Source organism: Rhopalosiphum padi, chromosome 3, assembly GCF_020882245.1.
Source record: "Rhopalosiphum padi isolate XX-2018 chromosome 3, ASM2088224v1, whole genome shotgun sequence".
Taxonomy (NCBI): domain Eukaryota; kingdom Metazoa; phylum Arthropoda; class Insecta; order Hemiptera; family Aphididae; genus Rhopalosiphum; species Rhopalosiphum padi.
Window position 1 is genome coordinate 33,171,859 of NC_083599.1, and position 19,426 is coordinate 33,191,284.

The 19,426-nt window shown below is 29.0% G+C and overlaps 1 protein-coding gene across 2 annotated transcripts in view; it reads right to left on the minus strand.

Moving 5' to 3' along the window:
- Positions 1-1,403: 1,403 nt before the first annotated feature.
- Positions 1,404-19,426, minus strand: part of LOC132927398 (uncharacterized) — a 199,823-nt gene continuing 181,800 nt past the window's right edge. For both annotated transcript variants that reach the window (XM_060991918.1, XM_060991919.1), the window contains exon 14: positions 1,404-15,641. In XM_060991918.1, coding sequence (XP_060847901.1) covers positions 15,432-15,641 — 210 coding nt within the window. In that variant the 3' untranslated portion in view covers positions 1,404-15,431. The remainder of the gene's footprint in view (positions 15,642-19,426) is intronic.

Genomic DNA, 19,426 nt, shown 5'->3' on the forward strand with positions numbered 1-19,426 from the left:
AAACCAAGTAAAAAGTTTCTGAGTAAAAAATATGTAACTAAGTTAAGTCATTAGTTATATCTTATAAGTTTATATTTTTTGTTCAACACAAAAATTGAATTGAAACTTACTAAAACAACAAAATATATACTAAACACGATTTAATTTATATAATAAATTGTATAGTATATAAGTATTTTGTTATTAAAAATATTTATTAGCTAATACTTATTCATTAGTATAGTTGAAAGTGTCTCAGGAGTCAACATTTACATAAAATCGTAATAAAATAATAATAATAATTATAGCAATAATAATAACAAAAAAAAAAAAATTATCTATAACTCAACTTTTAACTATATAATCTTAAAAATCACCTAGTCTCGTCACTAATATTCGTCTGTACGTAACCATAAACGCACCATAAAATAATGTTCATATATTATCAATAAACATAATTGGCTGTATACTTCAAATACATAATATTATACGATTTATTAGTTATTATTATTATTATTATAATAATCTAATGATTGAGATTTGAAATAATTGAAAAAAAAAAAACATACGAGTATATAATGCATCCATTTATACATATCTCTCTATATATAAACATATATTTGTTAAAGCTACGGTATAATACTTTACAATAAATCTATTCTTATAATATTATTTATAATATGTTCTACATAAACATACGCGTTACGTATGCTTCTAACAAAGTACATACAAAAAAAAAAAAACACATAAACATTACCCTCTTAAGTTATCAAGTGATATGTCTGTTGTAACATGTTAATACAAGTTATAAATATTACTAACACTAATACGTTTAAAAAAGTTGCTTGAGACAAGAGAATAGGTTTATACTTTAACTGCATTCGCTTATTAGGTATTTAATAGCGTATGCATTTTAAACTAGGTACATGTATAATATTATATATATATTTTCGTTACATAAAAATATTACATTGTTTTTTTTTTTTTTATCATTAATTTCTATAATATCACATCATAAATAATTTTTGATATGTTTTCGTTCGTTTGAGAATTATTCGTTTTATTTATGCCTACGTATAGCTACAACACATACGACACTCGGAGCAGCGTGTCAAGTATGCAAACACATTGACTTCATTACGTTTTGGTTACGTCGGCGTACGAAACGCGATTATCACAACACAGTCGCGACACAGTATAATATTGTTTTAGAATTAGAATATAATAACATAACACTATCATAATATACATTAAGCATATAATATTACGTTTTAATGATATGTTCAGAAGATATGTCATGCCCTGCAGTATTGTATGAGAAATAAAGAGACACGAAACAATAACACAATATAAGTTTGTTATATCTATCGATTGTTTCGCATTGATTTATTGTTGTTTGTATGTATTTTTTACGCCCTAGATGCTTTAATATATATCATAATAGTCTATAATATATCGTACGATTACGATTATATTGTACACTTAATACTTCTGCAAATACAACATCAACAACAATAATAATAATAATAATTTATGACCAAAAACAATAAATAACCACTCTTCGATTCTGTATATAATTGCAATCACGTAGCGGACGAATTTGCCTATTTTAACGTAGATACGTATTATTATTGTGATATACCTATTACGTATAAATGTACAGCGTCACATTGCCGGTTTCATATAATAACAATAATATTAAACGTCTGAATAATTAATTAGTGATCAAAATTGGATTTTATCCTCGTGTGTGTGTATAGTTTAATTACTATATGGTTACGTGGGAGCGTTATATTGAATTATGGCGAAGTATGATGTTTAATGTAACGATCTCTATACATTTGAAACGATACAGTGCGTTTGATCGCATATTTTAGAGTATAATATAATTGGCGAGCCAATCGTTTTCGTACGTCACCGCCGTGATAATAATATTTAAATTGTTTATTTTTTCTGTTTAATACGCGTATTTGTTGCGTGAACCGATCGCGTTAGATAATTTATAGATCAATGACGATAAGGAAATAACGATACACGGTTTATAAGAAAAAATGGTTTTAAAAAATTGCTCGACCAAACTACATGCGTCTAACTGCGAGAAAAATTTAGTGAGTTCAAGAGTAATTCGCTGGACGTGAATTTTTAAGCGTGAGTTATAATGATAGTATAATTAATTGAAAAATAATATAGCATTTTGTATAATTATTACGTCGAGAAGAAAGTATGCAAAAATTATAGAAACAGAACAACAGGAGATTTTCGTCGCGGGACAGCTTCACAATAATATCATTAAATACACTTTTAATGATAAATGATTATGAATAATAATTCGTCTTAAATCGTAAATTGTATTGTATCTATACTGACGTGACGATGTTTTTCGTGGGGTAGTAGGTAACAGTTCTTATGTTTTCAAGGTTACTGCCGACGAATATTATCGTGTGCCGTTGATCGATTATCATTCAGATGGTCATACCTATATATTTATGCCGCAAAAAATGTTCACTGCACAATGCCATCGGCAATAAAAATCATAGAAACAACGATCGATATGATCGATAAAATGTCGTGCAACGATGTATCGCGATCGTTACACGAAAGTTTTAATGACCTCTGCGCGTATAATAATAACCACCGACGACACTATATCGTGCACCATACCATGTTATATTATAACGTACAAGTTATAATGCAATTCAAGATGGATCCCACGCGTTGCATTTTAAATAGACCCGAACCTACACCCACCAGACCTTTTCGAAGACGACCTAGACACTCATCAATTATATTATACTCGGTTCATTCCGTCGATTTTTGTTTTTGACATTACTCGCGTAAAAGAAATAATTTTAATTACGGTTAATGGTTTTTCGAAAAATAATTGTGTCTTACGTTAAACTACATTCGGCCGGCGTACTATAAGTCAGTGTTTCTCAACCGCGGTATTCCGCGGCACATAAGTGTGCCGCGAGAGATTATTAGGTGTTAAAAATAGAAATTTCTATTAACATTTTTATTACTTTATTACTATAGTGTTCCGTCAAAACGTATAATGGTTATAAGAAATGTGCCGTGAGCATAAAGAGGTTGAGAGCCACTGCTAACGCAGTATTGTATTCCGAACGAATCGCGAATACGCCACGATCGCAATATATTTAAAAAAAAAAATCATTTACATATTTTGAGATATTTTTTTTATAATTTTAATTGGGTATCGATGTGATAAGATGGGTTTGTTAATGAATGTACTGTAATGTTTTTCGTTGTTAGTGAATTTTACACATTTGCATTACGCATTATTACTATATAATCAATAATAATAAATTACAATATCATATTGATGATATCATCCGATTAAACAAACTCCAACAATAACGTTGTTAAATCAGTTCTTAGGTGTTCGCAACTCATTTGGCGTTTTCCACAATTGTGATAAAATATGCATTTTGTACTACAGGTAACTTTGTTTAAATTATTCAGCAGAAAGTCTATTTTCGTATACTCGTTTACCACGATAATAATGATTTGTATACCAGAACGCGGCCCGAAATGAGTAGCACGCGATGTCTGAAAAATGTATATTTCTGAATGCGAAATAACGTTATTGATATTCACGAGTGATTAAATCCATATGATTTGACCTGTGAACCGCGTACTAACAACATTCGTATAATATTACGTATACGTGTATTTTCTCATCGATATATTATACTGATTTTCAACATTATGTTAATATTATGATGTGTAAACAATATAATAGACCAAATAGTTAAATTGAGCAATTCATAACACATTATTTTTTACCGCGGACAAAATGTTTTTTTTACTGAGAAGATGATTTAGTTATTATTTTGTGTTTAAAATAAACAGAGCGGTGGGATTTTCGTGTTTCCGTAAAGATAATTAAATTATTGGACTGAAAAAGTCATAACAACGATCCACTACTAAGAATCGAGTTCTTATTCATTAATAATTTCTCCGAAAATTCGGTCCATAATATTATATTAAAAATGTTATACGAGAGATGTGATCACATCAACGAACAGTTGTTAGATTATTATCATTTTTACTATTGCAAAATAATTGTATTGAAGAAATGTGAGTTGACGTAAGTATAGTTTGCTTACTAAACGGATAAAAAAACCAAGTTTAATCAAAATTAAAAATAAAAAAACTAATCAGATAGTTATGACGCGAATTCTTTTGTCACAGACTTTCTACGCATATCAAACACGTCGAGTATGTCACAAAATATGTTACGCGTATCACCTATTTACCTACTTCTAAACCACATAACATAAATATTGTTATAGCTTATACAAATATGTTATATGAAAACTATTCGGGGTGTCCTGTTTTTACGAGTATTATATCCTATTTTCGTGGATGTTTACTCGCGACGATTTTGAAATTCCTTTAAAATAATATGCAAACAGTTATCTTATACAGGTCGTGTATCGTAGAACAATAATTAGTAAAAATGTCTTCTTTTTTATTAGATACGCATCTATAGTCGCCTAACGTGGCGTCGTTGCATGCTATAACTCCCTATAATCGAGTTAAGAGATATTTACGCTTATGACACGTCATATTACGTGTTAACTATGAGCCGGGAGACGAAATCGTGAGTTAGGTTTGTTCACACGTCCCGTGTAATACAGTCCCTTTCACACAGACAGGGCTCGTGACTTATATAATTTGCATGTTTGTTTTGAGACACCCAAGTGGGTTATAAATTCGTTTCTGATATCCAAGTCGTAAAATATGATTTTATAGTAATTTATGTATCTTGCGGAGTTTTGATGCTATAATATTGTTTTTGTATTTTTAACGCTATAATTTACGTTTATATTGTCATTTATTATAAGAGGAAAAAAATGTAAAACGTCTAGAAAATCATTATTTGTTATTCGGTAAATATATTATTATCATGATTCAGATAGATTAACGAATAATATCAAAAACAAAAATTATTCATTAAATGAATAACAAGTTTTTTGTATTATATAGTTATATAACATTGGAATTTATCAATATATTACTTATACAATATATCTAATACATTACGAGATGTTAAAAACGTAACTATAAATTATAATAATTATTGTACCTTTTTTTGCATATTTTAATAATTTATTAGTGAGTATACTCGGTGTTTTTTTTACGATCGTTTTAAGGATATGTCATTGCGCTTATTATTGCAAAGTTATTTGGAGCTTTATGTCACTAGCCCTGCTAATTGATTTATGAGGGTACAATTATTATAACCCGACCGGTTGACTTAAGTGCAGATACTGGTATTGCACATTATACACTGTTGACATTTATAATATTGATTTCGGTTATTGAGCTGAACATTTTTAAATAATTATATTCATAATCCATTAAAATACACGAAGAGGTACAGATAGATAGAGTTTTAGTGATTATAAATGCGTTATTTGCATAATGCGATCAAATGGTTTTTACGCGTCGACGCCTTTAATTAACAACAATTAATAGTTAATAATTATTATTAGACTCGAAGTTCCGTCAAACGCGTTACAACGGTGAACCCTTTTGACGACGTGTCCAATATGATATTATAACGAAATTCAATTGGTACGTATTAAAATTGTTTATCGTGTCGGTGTCCTGCAACCAAAACTCTATCGTATCGTTGGAAAATAGTTATCTGCTGTTTAGCGTAGCCCTGAGCAGCGCATAGTTAACGTCGTGTATGATAAAGTATGCACGCGAACACGATTTCTAACGTTCAGCCGTACCTACATATACAGATACCTAATAATAATAATAATAATAATATGATATCGTGTTCAGACGACATTACACTGATCGATTGGTAAAATGGCGAAACTCTGAATATTATATAACACATAAACGTACCAATTCAACAACGCATAACTACGGCTGCGATAAATATAATATACGACTCTCCGACGATCGATGAATGACATATATGATGTCGGCAAGGGGGTGGCAGGATAATCGAAAATTGCTCACGGCGAATACCGAATTTACAGAATATGAAAGTATAGATAATTTTCAATTTGTAAATTATGATTTTATTCAAAATTAATTTTAGTGGAAAATAACCTAGTTAAAAAATCAATTTAACTTTTAATATTTGAAACGTAAACGAATAAAAACTAAATAATTATAATAAAAAATAAAAAAAATGTATAATTGTAAATGTAAAATAATCATAAATTATAATACTATTAATAAATTTGACAGCATTATTTATAGATAGTAGACGACCAATTTTTTTTTTTTTTTTAAATATGAATTCCATAAGCGGCATAAGCTGTAATTATTAATTGCGAGATAATAACCGTAACCCTCGAAGAAGTTATTGAAATAAAAAAGGAGTAAAACATTATATGACCGATGAATTTTGACAGGTGAAAAATCCTTTATCCTGCCCCGTGTACAACGAGATCCTTATCGTATTTAAATTTTTTATATGATATGCGTGTGCTGTATATAAAGGTAATATATTGTGACAGTGTAGTCATGTCTGTATAATGTGTAGTATATGTACGACGTATTATAATAATATATTGTTCGATGTTCCGACGTGGACCAGTACCGATAGTTTATTTATTATTATTATCAATCGACAAAGTACCTACACGGTCGTATAGAATAGTTTACGAACGTGATAAAATATTAGGTGTACAACTGTGATCGGAGGAATTATAATTTCAATTTGCGGACAAATTCTTCGGGAGACATTAAAAACAAGGTTAGTACGCGGCAGTATATGTATAATATTTTGTAGACGACGCGCGCTTGATCTCGGATAAAAAGTTGAAGAGATCATTAATGTATATACGTAGGTATTATGCGTTCACGAGATATTTCAAGTACGCGAACCGAAGTTGCCTGCTGCGTTTGGAAGAAAAAAAAAAACAACATAAATATAATATAAATAAGTTTTTTACACAATGATAATAATATTATGATATATTATATTAATATATATATATATATATATATCATTATTATTATTATTATTATTATTATTATGATGATTGTAACGTCTCGCGAGTCCTTATATACGCCGCGCACTTTCTTTAATTAACTACACCGTAAAATGAAAAAGTCCGAACAGTTTTTTGTTCGATACGCGAGTTTGCGTTGTTTGCATATTCCGTCCGTATCGCTTCGATCCACATATTATACTCTCTATTCCCATCCGAGACGTGTACGCATACAACGTCTGCTGAGCCTCACGTATGACGTATGTGCACTAATGCGTTGACATGATTGCAATGTATTTTATGGCCATACAGATGACATTGCGTTGAAACGTTATACGGTCATGATATTTGCATTAGTCAAACAAAGTATATTATATAACTGCGCTAAACTTTGAAGTTTGAAAGTAAAATTAATTTATAAACCAAGACATCAGGACCGCAAAAGTTAGGTATCATGTATAGATTATACCACCTATCGTTGTTTAAAAAATTAATTTTAAAGTTGCAATATGAGTATATTTTTTAGAAAAAAAAAATGCCCTCGACATTTGTTAAACATAATATTTTACTAGAATATCACACGCGCGCGTTTCGAAAATTAATTTCAGCATCGGTATTATCGAGTAAATTCTATTTTCACGTCACTGTTACGAGTGGCAATGGGTTCGTTTGGCATATTATTTGTACACCGATTAACGAGTGCAAGAAAATCTGATACTATACGTATGATGTCGATACCGCGGCTTAAACATAATATAATATTTATGATATTCCGGTCCGTCCGCTACAGAGATTACAGCACACATTTCGTCTGCTGTCGTAATTATTTAAAATTTGATCATCACCTTTTTTAAACCACTACATAATGACATAACATGTACAATAATTAACGTTAAACAACAAAATGTACAATTCATAATTCCTAGATAATATTATAATAATATATGTATAGGTACTCGTGTTACACTTATAATTATATAGGCCCTCAAAGTATATATAATATATTGTTGTATTATATTATAATAACATTCGATAAATGATATGCTAAAAATAAGTTTTTTATTTTTTATTTTATTTTGTTTTTTCTAAGTAAAACCTAAATTTCTTATTACAAAATGAGCTCAGCATTACGACGCAGAATCGCATCGATTTCGTATATAGTGTTGTACGTGTCTCACATTGTGATTAGATTGTTATGTGTATGCGTATTATATATTTATAGGTATAGCAACACACTCGACCTATAATAATTGTTTCAATATCACCCATCTGTTATTATTACACGAACGTCGCTAACGGACACCGGACTGTAAAATAATACTATACACACAAGTCCACACACTGTGAATACTTATTTTCATTTATATACTAATAACAATAATAATAATAATAATGTAACAACAACGAACGCGTACACACGATAACCGTTGATATCGCGTACGTATATAATAATATATGCGATCGAAACCAACCGTTGTACGTATACGCACTACACACTTCACAATATTATGTGAACGTTAGCGTATAGCGTTCGGGGTAGGTATATTATATTATTATTATTATTATGTTTTTTAGCAAGGTCACGCGACCTGACCTAAATAATAATACATATAATATAATACGCGTTATATTCGTTTCTCTGATTGCGCTCGACGGCCAAATACAACGCTTAGGGTTAACTTTAAGAGAGTGTTTCAACGTCAATCGTTCGCCTATATACTTGCGCGTTATGGGTATTATATAGGTATTATCGCAATAATAATTCGCAACGTAAATTAAACATCAATCGATCGACGGCAAACATATACTGTATATATATATATATATATATATATTGCCAGTACTACATATATGTTGTTGTTATAATATTACGAGCGGTATATAAATAATATTATTATGTACGTCAAAGTCTATTTTATATAAGAATGCTGTACACCGCCGCCACTGCCATACGATTTTGTCGTCATCATCATCGATCTTATATTATATATATATATATATACTTAGAACAATATACGTGCTGACATAGTTTTCACTACAAGTGGCGGCGAGTTATAATGAGCAATATCTGCAGTTGTTATGTTATTATAATAATTTAATGTTATATAGTCATAGATGTAAGTTTGGTTAATTTTTCGGTTATAGTTTAAGCAGAGTAAGGTAAATTAACGTACTGTTTATAGATGTTTGTATACATAATATATATGCCACATTTTTAATTTTTCTGGGTGTAAATGTCTTTCTTTTTTTTTTTTTGTACTATTTCAATAACTTTCGTTCATAGTTGAGAAATATGCAGTAATACCTATATTCATTGGACATAATGGGTATAATTATTAAATAGGTATGAACAAAAACAACTACAATGTTTAAAATGGTATGATTCAAAACGAAACTGGTTGCTTAGTCGTTTGTAGAAACAAGAAATATTTACTCGTTATTTGTTTAAATAATATTAAACATGGACGCAAACAAAATTCAGCCAAATTTACCGAGCATGTTTTCACGATAAATGGTAATATAATATTTATATTTTGCATACCTACCTAACAGAGTATAATATGTAATATGTACTGTAAATGATCGTTTTAATTTTTTGTTTTTTTGATTCAAAAAATATCGTTTTATACTCAAAAATTCACGCACAATGTGAATATACAGAAAGCCTTTATAATAAATTACTTCGAAGGTTCGTTTTGGGGGCAAAAAAAACATAATATTTTATTATTATTGCTTTTTTTGTAAAAAAAAAAAAATACGGTGAAAACTGAAAATACTTAATTATTATGTAAATTATGTTAATTAATTTTCATGTCGAGAAAAAATTACTTGCACAAACAGTTTTAATATAATATATAATATTTATTTATTTATTTGCTGTCATGTCTAATAATCGTTAAATAAATGTTTTACATTTTAAAGCGTATTGTACACAAATCGCCGAAAAAATATAATGTGAGAATACCTTAACGAACCCTCAAAGCACCAATTAAAGGTAGGTACTTATCAAATGTTTACAATATAAATTATATTATTAATTTTTCGTGGATAATATTGTTATTATTATTATTACTGTTATATTATAATTATTCTGAGCTACGTATCTCTCGTATATAGTTGACAAAGTTAATTAATAAACAACGATAAAAATGCGATAGGAGTACTTAAATCCGGTAAATGAGAAAGTAACTGCATTATATGGTATAATAATAATGATTTTGCACGAAATTTTTAAACGCACGCTTTTACTTTTAAACTACTGCAGTGGTGGACGGTGAATCGACGTCAGTCAATAGTTTATAATATTATTTTTTTAAACAGTGTTATACAGCTACGCGACATGAATTGCATACACACAAATCCTTACTCGAAAAATAATACTGTATAATCTTATTATTTTTATATCTACTCCAAGACCTTACAATTTATTGGTCGGTTTATTGTATGCTTGACGGTTATGTGTATTATTTTCTGATCTGCCATTGAAAAATAATGTTTTGGTTTTTTTTCTTTATATTATTAAATTGCTGTGATATTAGAGATTACAAAATAGATCTAATTTTTGTATGGATTTTATAATATAGGAATTATTTAATCAAAATATCATAATTTTTTATGCTACATTGATCAATTTTTATTCTTTGGTGTTGTTACCCCCGATCTATCTAAAAATGTAATTTTGAGATTGAGCACGGATTTTAACATCTTATTGATATGTTTGCTTTGATTCTAACGAGAAAATTTATTCACCTATTTATTTTAAGAAGTAGTATTCACCGTTGAATACTTGATGAATTTTAAATAATGAAAGACAAATTTAGATAAATGGTCTGTCAACAATAATAAAATGAGAGTAATCAATTTTTTTTTCATTATTTTTTCCAAAAAATAATAAATAATATAATTATAATTTTAGTAACAATAAAAATGTAGCTATCTTCTTCGGTCAAAATCGTAAGTTACCTCAACTAATACTGGTTTTATCGTAAATATAAAAGAGCATCAGCTCTATTAAAAAAATGTATAACTTGATCGGATTTTCAAATAGGATAGACTTTTCCGACTTTAGATTACCCGAAACAATTGTATTTATACATTGAAAATCAATACCGGATATCCCTCTTAATCACGCCACTGGACAACATACGTATAGTTTATTATTATTTATTTTGATTATTAGTCACATAGCTATATTTTTCCTTTATTTTTGTTGTAGAATATTTCCTATTTTGGGAGACGTCGATTTTTTCGTTTGTCAGTTCATATAATATAAAGTTACATTGCGCAGTAATTTTCAATATTGAAAAGTCATAAACCATAAATCGTATTTACTCTCCTCCTCCTCCGCTGCGTAAAAGTTTATTTTTAGAGTTTGCAGCCTGCGCGCATTTTACTGTTGGGCTTTTTCAACTACCCCACAATGCTATCTTTTTTTCTCTTTCATAATATATTAAACGTTGTTCACCACACTCACATTCATTTGTGTGACTCAGAATTCGTATCACGTGTTTGTCGTCGTCCTTATCGCGGGCCCTTGACCGAAGTAGAGCTCTGGATACGCACGTCTGAGTTTGGCGGCGAGCGCACTGTAATGGGTGGCGGTTGGAGGGTGGTGAAGCGTGCGACGTGGCAACGAGTATTTTAACTTGGCCTTAGACTTCGTAAGATTCCTGATTTGTATTTCATAAATTATTGTTATACGTTATATTGCTTGTAAATTGCTTTTTGTTATTAAATGATTAATAATATATCTTAATGAGTAATGTTTAAGTGAGTGTATGTATGTTTTCATCAATTTACATTAAGATGTTAGGCTGGTTTAAGGTATACGGGGTACCAGTAATTTTAAGAATGCGAATATTATACTAAACTATTTCCAAATTATAAAATATTTGATTGATTATTATAAAAATTAAAACCCAACACATTTATACGAGTAAAACTATTTTTGAATAGTTGTTACAATCAAATATCAATATACTCACGTAGCATAATAATATGTAACAAATAATCTCATTTCTGTATTTATTGCTCTCTGTATTAATATATCGTAATTTATTTTTATTTCTTTAACACACTGTTCAAAATTGATAACCTTTAACCAGCTCGAAAACTAAATATTAGTATCGTGTAAATAATCGCGTTATTATAATTTCAGTTTAATAACGATTAGTATATTAATTTCGGTTTTTATTATTTTGGATTCGAATTATTGCGTATATATTGTACCTCTGTATATGGCTTATAATTTATGAGCAGTTATTTTATATATTTATATTTTAATTGTGTGTATGATTTTAGTAGGTACTTTACTTCAAATTCATTGATCATAAAATAACAGTAATCACAAAGTTATTAAACGTAAATATTTTACAAAAAACATGAACTTTTTTTCATCAGCAGAGATTCACGACCGAGTATAAGAACCTCTGTCGCCTCTAATGGACTCGATCTGGACTTGAAAGACGAAATTTCCGATAAAACTGTAACTACAGCGAGCGAGGCGAGCGCATATAATCATTTTGTTCCACACATATCGTTATTATACATACTGTCGGCTTTTCGTACCTAATTATTTAGTAGGCAATATAGCACTGTAAAATACCACCACCTCAGTTCTTTTACTTATTCACAAGCTCGTGTGTGTACTCAGGATCCCTCCGCAAAACACTACCGGTCTGTTGTATACCATAATATAGCCCACTCTACTTCATACTATATTATTATCATTATCATTATTATTATACCTTCACCGGGGCGTAAACCACGTATTATACGACGCACGTATATAACGTCCGACGAACCGAATTTACGGGAAATTGGGTGAAACCTCTTTTTTGACAGTTAACCGCGTATAAAATATATATAAAAACGAAATATCCGGTCGATACGAATGGAAATCCGTTAGTATATGATAATAATATTTGCTCGCGAATACGCGTATTTCGTTAGAACCGATACCCCGAGTCCAGTTGATATATCTGTTTTGGTATAAAACTGATCAAAAAAATTTATTCGTCGAAGGACGTTCTGACGGCGTAATAAATATATAATATTAAATTTGTTACATGCGACGGTTTTTTAAGTGCTTAAATTCATTTTGATATGATATAGTATTAAAGAAAATAAATACCGTTGTAATCATTTTTGGTCGGACTAGGAAGCCAAAGCGCTACTGGAAATGAGGAATTATCGTCAATGATTTTTATACTACTCCACGTGTTTCTGTAATTTTAGGTTAAAAACAGAATAAGCCACTTGAGTTCACTTAATTTCCTTAATCCGTGTTTGATTATGTATAAAGATATTCATGAAAATTATAGAAATTGAGTTTTTCTGATGATACTTTAAACGGCGCTGACAATATTCATTTTATAGCCTAACAATAATGAAAAATGAAACATACAACAATAATTGAGCTATCTTGTTAAGAATACGTTATTGAAATTTTTTCTTGTTATTTATAAGATAATAATATGGAAATAAACCAATATTTAGTGAATTTATTAAATTATCATTAAAATTATAAATTAAAGTTATTTAAGTTGTAATTATACAAATCATTATAATAATTTTATATATTTTATGCAGTGAATTTTTTTTTTAGTTAATAAAAATAACTATATAAGTTTAAAGAAATATGTGATAATGCTATAAATTAATGAGGAAAGCTGGGCCATAGATACGTAAGATACCATACGTTTAGACTATTTGAATTTAATTAAATAATAAAAAAAGAGTCTTGTCTTGCTTTAAAGACCTGCAGAATAGGATATAAAATATCAACAATCTTAGAATAGAAGGTGCCTGTTTGTTTTCATTTATTAATTCCAATCAGTTATCTCCCTAGGGTCAATGTAATTTTTAAATATTTATGAGCTGCATAGTTTTCAGTCCTAAGTACCAGGTTATATTATGTATTTACCACAGTATCAGTGGTAGTCTCAAAATGTCTGAATCAGTTCTTAGGTTGTTTCGTTATTAGGGTATTTGTTTTTATAGGGTTATCTTTGACAATCAATATAATATAAGTCACTTGTCTATATTGATTTCTGGTCACTGCTTTAATAAATTAAGATATTTTGCTAAAAAAATTGATTAAGTCTTAAATTATTGTAAACAAACAAAAATGAAATATTAGCGTTCAGTTTTATTAAATTTTAGTGGAATTATTAACTGAATAATAATTTGGAGTAAAAAATGCCGATAAACACACGTTTTTTCAGAAAAATTATATATATCACAAATATATTACGAATACACAAATTTATTGTTTGTATTATTGTATTGATATGATTACGATTTCGGAAAATTTATTTTTGAAAATGACCTGCTTTTAAATTATTTGAGGTGACCCTATCCGTCCGTTGAATATACACATTGTCAACGCCATTGTTTTCTAAATTAATATTTCAAATTGCCAAGTTTCCGGGAAGTGGTTGGCCATATTTTAAGCCTCCGGGCAATTTATTCGAGTTTCAAAGACTGTTTTCGCACTATAGTAATAATAATTTTATAATTTTCGTGTTATTCTTTAAGCGAATTAATTTAGCGTTTTTTCACCCGTCTTACAGACACCACGACAGCAGCAGCAACAGTGTAAGCGCTATTAATATATTTTAAATTACGATATAGGTGCAATTTAATATTGCACTTGTTGGAACATCATATCTATATAATTTTATAGTATCGACTTTTACAAGTGCGATTATAGTTAAACGTTACAGAACGCACTAATAAATCTCATATTAATATCAATTGGGTAGTACAGGTGAAACTCTCTCTTAGACACCCGAGTTTTGAATTGTACCTACCAATAATAATAAATAATAATTATGATATTAATGTTATATTAAACGATCGTAATATTATAAACAACAACATATCTAACGTATGATAATATTATGGTATATTGTGGTAATTTAAATATTTGAGCGATTCGAAAAGGCATGAAATAATAATAACCGTTTTGAGAATCTATTACGTACATCGGTAATCGATAATGGCGGGGATAGATATCGCACGAGACTGTCCGTAAAGTGGCGAAAACGTCCAGCGGAACGACGAGACGACGTCGAGACAACAATATACAATAATAATAATAATAATATTATTGCGGTAGCGTTGGAAAACATTTATAGAATAGTGACGGTCTATTAAACGACGAAAGTCGCAAGTCATAAAAATAACACTTATATAATACGTTTTTATACGTTTAGTATGGATCAAATTCGTATTGAATTTACGCCGTATCGAACCACCTACTGTTATCATCATCGCGTACCAGTCGGAGTATCACACTTATAATATTATTATAAAACAAAAACAAAAACAAAATTACAAGAAAATAGTAAACTCGACGAATCTCGTTCTTTACAAAACGACGACGACGACGACAACGATAATAATAATAATAATAATAATTGTATTATCGTAACGTCCGAGCGGCGCCGTAAGTCTTCGGCTCTAGATTATAACCGCCGCGGCGATAATTACCAGTAACAGCGTTGCCGTGCACGTGTCCGGCGACAAGTTCGCGCTCCGCGAATTGGACACCGGAAGTAGTATGTCGACCTCGGCGATTTTCAACACGGACAGCAGCATGTTTGTTTTCACTTGCATGGCTTGAGTGGTGACCATATACGAGAAGTTCTTCAAGATCTCGAAACACGCCATCTGCGAAAACGACAAGTACATATATAATATGGTTGCGTATCAGCGCGGGTTATAATTAAAAATATGTATAACTATAATAATATAACATTATTTTATTATTGCGAATATGAGTGTACAGGGCGATCGTTTTGTCGCGGACCAGATTGGACGAGAATACGAGCGATTTTTGAAGAATTATAATCAATTTATTTTCGAAACGCAATAATAATAAACTGATAATTATGAGTAGCAAATGATGTGTAAAACCCAAAAGTCTCAAATGTGTTGTGTAAAACGTTTAATATTGGAAACAAAAAATACATGATAGATAATTCATAAGATAATATAAAAACCAAACAAGTCCGCGAATAAAAAATCACTCTGTATAACGGCAGTATATTATATGTGTATTATAATATACGTATATTATTGCAGCAGTGAAACGCGGCGATACGATAATAACAATAATTATAGAATTACGTGATCGTTATCCGGAAACCACGATGTAACGTACCTATACGCATATAATATTAAAATTTATAATAAACAGGGAGTTGTTGTGATGTTTTGTCCGTCGACACGCTATTGTTATTAAAAAGCTTATAATTTTGAATTTTTATTTGTTACATATTATATATATATATATATATATAATTATATATACGTATATATGTTTATGTGTGTACCTATAAATTCAAAGACGTGATAAACATAATTGTACAACCTTATAGTATAGTATTTTATGAAATCGTAATTTTTTACCATTTTAAGCAAAACAATGGTAAAATCACTATCAACTTTTGATTTTTAGGAGCTCTTTTATAGTTATTCAATTATTATCTGAATCAAAATTCATACTTTTAGAAAATGTTTGTGTGTACATTTTAAGTGTACAAAATAGTGTTTATTCATATTATATATATATATATATACCAGTATATTTAAAAGAGCTTAAAGTGTTTGATAACAGTTATGGAGTGATTATAATTATAAGGTTTTAAAGTTTTTGATAGCACTCATAAAGTAAATATAATAATGTTAATCTCGTTAAATGTCTGATGCTGTTTTACTTCAATAATATTAATTTAAAAATAATACTTATTAATAATTAATGAAAACAACACTGTTCATTTAATATTTTATATTAATAAATAAATAGAATGCACTCCATCAGATTCAGTCCTCGCAGATTTACATATAAGGGCAAGAGGTTAACGTACACTTGATTTCTAAAATCATGATATGCCATGTATAATACGATGTAATTTTCTAAAGCATTTTCATTTTTGTTTTATCATGTTCATTTAATATTTTTCTAATAAACTCTATGATAGTTAAGATCCATATTAATCTGTAAATTGTCAAATAATAACTTTTTATTTTTTTTCCTGTATGCCTACGGTTGAACAAAAAAAATCATGGGTGTGGTGATAATACTGTTTTGTAGCATTGTTATCTTATGTAAAGTATGTACAGCGTAAATTCTAGTATTTTTCTGGGTACAATTTATTAAAAACAGATCATTTATAGCGAGATGATTCTCCTGTTCTTTTATCTACGAAATAGTTCACGTGAGCCGATGAAAGAGTTCAAACCAACTTGGATTTTTCAAGCAACTTTTTGTTAGGCAAACTTGAATTTCCGTCTCTCATTAACTATATTAATTCAAATCACACACGTACATAATATTACATTATTTTTATAAATAGGAAATGTTAAATAAAAGATGATAAAAATAATCTAAAAAAAAATGTTAAAATAATCACAAAGTATGTATCATTCTATTGAAAAAAAAATAATAGCTGTATTCAATATTCCTAGTAACATGACAACTGTAATACTTTGAACTTGGATGTTTATAATATTATGAATTGAAGAGTTCAATTTATAATACAACTTACTGCAAATATTATTAAATGAATAGTTAAACCAATTTATAAAGCATTGTGTTGCAATTCATTTAGATAGTAAAAGCTCTGAACCATTTCAAATACCCTTATACCAATTAGAAAGGAATTGATCATTGCATTTTAAAAATTTCGTTTTTCTTAGAAATGTTTTCAATAACAGCGAATGTTAGAAAAAAGTAAATTATTCAAGAAGATGTGTCATCGTTGTTATAAATGTATATTTATTATTTCAAATGGATCATAAAACTTACTATGAAATTTCTCAGGATTGTTTTACGAAGGCTATGATTCATTATTGTTGATTTCTATACCAATATTACAACATAAAATATGTAACGCACTCATCGCAACAGGCCACTATTTTCGATGCCTCGAAGGAATGTTATTTAATTTATTTTAATTTTTCAATTTTGAAATGCAGAACATTAACGTTCGTTCGTTGGTATGAATTATAAACTGGATGACAGGACCAAGCTAGAGAATTTCGGTGAAATGTAGAAGATAAGGAAATCCCTCAAGATTAAGGTTCAGAATTTATGGAAGCAAAAATAGGCGATCATTTATTTTTTTTTTATTTTTTTTTTTTTATGCGATCTGATAATAAATTATTATTAAACAACTACAATACATACATAATATACCGTTGCGAATCGATCAAATAATAATAAAAATTCAGTCGGAAAGCTCGTAAAATACAATAAAATGGCCGTTGCGGTACGATCAATACAAACGACGAATGCGTGATAAATATACCGGCGCGATATTACACAACGACTTGTGAAAGTGTAATATTATTATAACGAAACTTTTCCGAAGAGTACTTGTGGACAATATCATATCGAGGAGTTCAGAGTATAGTTCAATAATTGTTTTTCAGTTCATAGCATAACGTTTATCTATTTCAATGACAATAAGTCAATAATAATAATGTCACTACACAGCATCTACAGTGATACTGAACATTGCCGTCGGAGCTCACCTACAGTAAAGCAGTAAAGTGTTACACCAATGAACCACGCGGTTTTCGCTAGAAGAATATGAAAAAAATAAAAATACAGGCAATATACAATATTATTATGAGTAGTGAATATAGATCCGGTGCACCCTGACCACCAAACTTAAGTACCAGCTACTTATTTGGTTAAGCCATTTGTCGTTAGTTTTCGGTAAAAGTAAAGTGATATGAGTATTTTTTTTTTACGTTTTAATTTATTTACGATTTTATCAGTTCAAAATAACAAGAACGATAGCATTTTTTAATTTTATTTTACATATATTCAGTAATAAAATATAATATTCAATTAGAACTAATTCCTAATTATTGTGATTTTTTTTCATTATTATGTTTTATAATTCTATCGCTGAAATTTTAAAAATTATCTACCAATAATATAAATGTCACTCGTGCAAAAATTTGATGAGTGTATAAACAAGTTTATTTTAATTCGTAAACAAGTTTACTTTGCATTAGTTGAATACATTTTTCAATTTAATCAAATTATTTATAACAATAAAGCGTTGAATCTTTTATAAATTGGCCAGTTTCTAATAGAACATAAATAAATAATAATTTTAAGTATAAAAATATACTACCAGCGATATGCAAAATAGAATTGTTTATAAACGCAAATATCTTTACATTTTTAAATCGAACTACACAGGTGGTATACCATAATATATTTTTCTATCAAGCGTTTAAGTATTTTTTTTTTTTTATTAAAAATTGATAGGGCTTACCAGAGTCTTAAATCCACTCAAGTACATAATATAATATGATTAATATTATTTGAAAAATATTCTTATAACCGTATTTCTAGAATGTAGGCGTACATATTTAATAATGCAAGAGTTAAAATTAAACTGGCACGTTTGACTACACAATTAATACACGACAAA